This window comes from Temnothorax curvispinosus, unplaced genomic scaffold (genome assembly GCF_003070985.1).
Source record: "Temnothorax curvispinosus isolate PA1 unplaced genomic scaffold, ASM307098v1 QBEX01014303.1, whole genome shotgun sequence".
In the NCBI taxonomy this organism is placed as follows: Eukaryota; Metazoa; Arthropoda; class Insecta; order Hymenoptera; family Formicidae; genus Temnothorax; species Temnothorax curvispinosus.
The window spans coordinates 15,667-20,920 of record NW_020224083.1 but is presented as its reverse complement, the minus strand read 5'-3'; the positions used below and the strand labels follow the sequence as shown (position 1 = coordinate 20,920).

The following is a 5,254-nucleotide window of genomic DNA, read 5'->3' as shown; positions in this document are numbered from 1 at the left end:
TTGACAGATTCAATCTAGATTGTTTAGAAAGGAAAAGAAATCATTTTGATGCTTTAGCAAATACCACATTCAATTCCAATCTCAATTCATGCTTATTCCTTTTCAATGTTTTTGTGACAGTAACAGTTCCAACCCTGTATTAATATATGTTTCAATCTCAATTCATGCTTATTCCTTTTCAATGTTTTTGTAACAGTAACAGTTCCAACCGTGTATTAATATATGTTTATATTGAATAATAGTAGGGGAGACCGGGGTAAACTCGACACTAGGCTTTTTGCTAATTTAAATCTATCGTAGAAACTTGCCTTTCCTACTGTAAATATGTCTTTATGTGACAGTATTATCAACGGAATTTGTGACATTCTGAGTTATGGTGTAATTTTCAGCGCGACATAAGCGTTTTTGATGGGGAAATGTAATTTTTCTGATCTCTCGAAAATTTTTACTCTTTCATCGAGTTTTACTCTTGCGAATCTACCGGTAAGTGATTTTGATGGAAAATTTGATGCTTTATACGAATCCAATAATAGTTTTTGCATATTTTCAAAATTTTTATATTTTTGGAGTAACAAAAGTGAAAAACGACGTTCGGTGCAAAGTCGACACCACGCCGTTTTATCGGCTCCTAATAACAAATAATGAAATGTGTGCGCACATCTAATTGCGAATTTGCTTGCATAAATTGTTTTTTAGTCATGAGCTTAGATGAAAATAATTGAATGCTCAACAATTTTTGTTCTCATTATTTCCAATGATTGTTTTACTTAATTCCGAACTTTTGTAATTTCTAAATACATGATAAACAATGTATATTTAGTTTCAGATAATAAAAAATAAGTTCCAGATCAAATTGTGTCGATCAGCCAAAGTGTCGAGTTTGCCCCGGCATTTTTTAATTTGAAAATTTGTCTTCGCGTCATTTTTCCTTTTCTAGGGGCAAAACTAAGCGACGTACAGCAAATTTTCTTTAAGCAATTTTGCATCTGAAGGAACACTCTTTAAATGTGTACCATTAAATTTGCTTGAAAATTTTAATTAATTGTTGAAAATTGCCTTTAAAAAAATCGTGTTGAGTTTGCCCCGGTCTCCACTATATGCGAATATACCTAATAAAATCTTTTAAACCAAAATAAATAAAATTTTTTTATTTTGGCAATGATATACGAGTAATCGTTCACATATTTTTGTGTGACAAGCTGAATCTCTCTCATAGTGTTTGCCTACTGATGTCATGATTCTGCGTTTTTTCAATTTCTGAATAAGCCGTAAGAAAAAGTAATACACGCGTTTCGAGTTAATATGATCGACTGTTTTAATGTGAATTCGTAAATTGTTTCTTTGTATACGAAATGTACATACCTTTAAAAGGATTTTCTTGCAAAGTAGTTATTTTGCGATAAGTATCAAAATGGTGGGTAGTAGCGCAGCAAGTACAAGTCTGACGGAATCAGCGCCGGCGGTGAAATCTGGTAATTCGGGTGCTGTGCCATTTTCGTAATATTGATAATTTTTAACACCTACGCGTGATCGAATTAGACGGTAGTTGGGTACGTTAATGTCAACGCGATTGTTTAAGAAGTTTTGCAGCATATTGGTGACACACCAAAAATTGCCGTCATCGTCAAAGGCGAAACTGTCGGGCCACTGTGTCAGTACGTGATCACGCGATATGACTCGTTGACCGACGGTGAAGGATGCTATATTCTTAGTATCCCACATGGAGATGGCATCGTCAGCTAATAGACCGAAGTAAAGCACGCCAGTGGACGACATCGCCATGCCGTCCGTTTGCGAAGACTTCCGTCCAAGTTCCCTCACGTATCGATCGATATTCGTCACGTTGTTCTTCAGAGCGGACACCGGAATTGAGTACAGATGAAAAGAAGACAAAGGCGAATAATAGACTTGTCTGAAACAGATTCGATTGTTATTTGTTAGAAAATTTTACATAAACATAAAATTTCAATAGAAAATTTACAGGAAAGTAGTAAGTTTGAATAAATAGTGTCAGTTACAGAAGATTTTAATAATTTCAATTTTTGAGAACTATGAGAACTGTGAGAACTTTTTTTAGAAGACGAGATTTTATATATAAAAGAAGATAATGATGAAGAAAGGGAAATGAATAAAAGTGAGAATGAAAAAGAAAATAGAATGTTATAAAAGTATTGCTGATTTTTCGCTTCTTTGTTTAGTGAAATCCAATGTTCCCAGATAACAGAGCATGCCATGACAAATATGAGTCATATAGTTGTAAATAGAGTTTTGTTTGCTGCATTTTTGTCCATATTTAATCGTATATAAATTAAAACTAGCAATTAATAAGTGAACAAATATTCTTAAAGCATTGTCATCAAACAAAAGGCAAAGTAATATTTCTATTTGATACAATGGTGTATTGTCACCGAAAACAGTGATAAGTCAATCACTTAATTATTTTCAGTGGTATTTATAATATGGTATATACTTATAATATATGTTTATCAGTGAATATTCACTGCTTTTCAGTAATAATACACTGATTGTACTGTAGAGAGTATGTTTACACTTCATTCATATAATATCTGCAGACGGAACAAAGAGAAGAATCTTCGTCTTCTTAATTGATATGTGGCATGGAATGCTCGTTGCTCGGAAAACAAAAGAAGAATGTCATGCAGCAAAAGCAAAGATTCCGATTGACTCGCGATCGCGCATAACGTTATTACATGAACGCATTATAACCTAACTTTATGAAGGAGCAGGGGTTGGGAGTATGTCCACTAAAAATCAGTAAATACTTACTGATTGTCGGTCACTGTTTTACTAATTCAGTCAGCAATTTTTTACTAATTGACTTTAAGAGAGTGGAGTCCATCATTCTTATAATAAAGTGTGGCACACTTTTGGATTAATGTTCTCCATTTTGTGGAAACACTATTATCCTCGTAAAGTGATGTTTTCTTCTTGCGCTCCTCTTCCTCTTATATTTGTCACTTGATCATGAATGAGAGACAGAGCATGCAATATTTTCATTTTGCAAATGTGCAATTGGAATAACGGAAAATGAGAGAAAATTTCATAAAAAAGGAGACATTTGGTCCTGATAACTTTGCAAAAAGAAATCGATTATATCTCGTGCAAAAAAATACTGATCTGAGGATACCTGTCGCGACTGCTCGCTGGTGAAAGTGCTATGCCGTCCACATGTACTGGATTGATTACATGCGTCTTCGCTACCATGAATCCGACCGCTTCTGATTTGGCCTTCATAGAATCGTGTCGGACCTTCCACGAGTTGTTATCCTTTAACGAGTACACAATGATGCCGGGATCAGTAGTGCCAGTGTCGGTGATATATGCTATGCCGCCGTCCTCGTGATTGAGAACAATGTCATTGAGGTACGCGTTTGTGCGACGTGCCACGTGTTCAGGGAACTGGTAAGAACGAAGGATCTTGCCGTTGTTCTCGAGGTCGAGAATAACAAGGCGCGGCGAGCAGTCGGCTTTGGATTCCCTGAGAGACGTGGGTCGTCCGGTATCGAGTACCCACATGCGACCCTTAGGATCAATCTCTATGCTGTGGACCAGTTGGAATGCCGTGCAGTCACCCAGCTTCTGCATGGGCCAGTTAGGAAAAGCCTCCAACTTGGGCGCCGTTATGCCATTGATCGGTTTCGCCGACGTAACGCTCAGCGTCACAGGTACACCGTCTTTCCATCGCGGTAACGTCAAATACATTTTGTCCTTCCAGAATTTCACAGTAGTGATGAAGTTGTTTGCCGGTATGTAATCGCCGCGCGTTATAGCATATTGTCGTTCCTCGTCTGAAGGCCACTCGAAGTCAATCGACTTCCATTCAAAGATCACTTGAAATGGCTCGTGACATAATGCTACGGTAGCTAGAAAAGCCAGCAGCATCAATCGCTCCATCATCAATGAAGTTGATAATGTCTTTGATGTCTTAGTGCGAGTATCACTAAAGTTATCTTTCCTCTCTCTCTTCTTCGCAAATCCGATATTACGCACCGCGCCGTTGTTTAAGTCTGTTTCTACGGATGGAAGGAGATGTGACAGACGTGTGTAGAGAGAAGCTTCAATAATACGTGTTTAAAAAAAAACGCAGAATTTTAATGAAAGAATCTTACAATGCTCTTCTTTTTAGTTTGAATTTGAAAACAATAATTGTTAACTACCGAAACTTAAGAAAAATATAAGTTTAAATATATAATTATTTAAACTTTTAAACAACGGAACGACAAATAAATTTCTAAAACGTTTTAACGTTAAAATGTTTTATTATAATATTATAATAAAACATTGTAAAAGTTTTGTTGTTACAAACTTGTTATCTATTCTACGTATAGAGTGTACACACATACGATGTATAATAATCAATATTATTCTCACATATCTCGATATTATAATTCAAACCAGAAGAGAGAGCTGGGATTTATATTTATATAAATCTTTCACACGTATCTCACATAACACATATTGGTATGTATATTTAGCCGCGTGTCTTCCTACAGAAAGTTAATTCAGTTCTAGCGTATAGAGCGTAATTTATAAATGCATATAAAAACATTTCAGTTGAGTTTATAGATACAATGGGTGAAAGATATTATATCAATGTAACTTTTCGTTTTAATTTATGATAATTCGGAATTTTATTTGTTTAATATATAAATCACCGTTTGAAAAAAATTGATACCGCTTTATATAAACAATCTTGGACAATTATCAGTTTGTTTATTATGAGTTAAATCACTAATTTATGTTTTATATTTCTTTTTGTGTATATATATGTGAAAAAAATATAAAGTCAGAGAATATCGCAGAGAGCGCATAACCGGAATAAAGTCTGCCAGTCTTATTCGCTTACTTCTCGATGTGATTTAGTTTTGTATACGCTGGTCGATCCGCGCGTGCCGAGATTTATATAAAACGCGTCGAATGATCGCGCAACGACGATCGCGATTTGACTGACGAGAAACGCGCAGCGCGGCCGCCGCCACTACCGACGATGCTTCGGGATGAGATGTCGATCTCCCACCCATTCGTTCAAAGTAGCCGAACGACGTTCGTACATGCGGCCGAAGACGAGGCAATGATGCCACACAATCTTTTAGGCTTAACAAACCTACACTTGAGTTCATCACTGCAAACACTAACAAACACATATATCCGACTTCATATCTTGCATCTGATTTAGAGTTGCATCCGACATTTGTACTAAAATATTATTCAATTTTGATGGTAGCCGTATCGA

General features: G+C 36.0%; 1 protein-coding gene across 2 annotated transcripts; it reads right to left on the bottom strand.

Moving 5' to 3' along the window:
• Positions 1-896: 896 nt before the first annotated feature.
• On the bottom strand, positions 897-4,971 carry LOC112464557 (protein yellow-like). 2 transcript variants are annotated; one of them, XM_025031602.1, is made up of 3 exons: positions 4,868-4,971; positions 3,149-4,034; positions 897-1,912 (listed from the first exon to the last, which is right to left on the bottom strand). In XM_025031602.1, the coding sequence occupies exons 2-3, from the start codon at positions 3,916-3,918 to the stop codon at positions 1,390-1,392; spliced, it is 1,293 nt and encodes a 430-aa protein (XP_024887370.1). In that variant the 5' UTR covers positions 3,919-4,034; positions 4,868-4,971; the 3' UTR covers positions 897-1,389. The 2 variants fall into 2 exon arrangements, with proteins under 2 accessions (XP_024887370.1, XP_024887371.1); XM_025031603.1 differs by having other exon boundaries at positions 3,149-4,076; positions 4,868-4,969.
• Between the last annotated feature and the right edge of the window lie 283 nt (positions 4,972-5,254).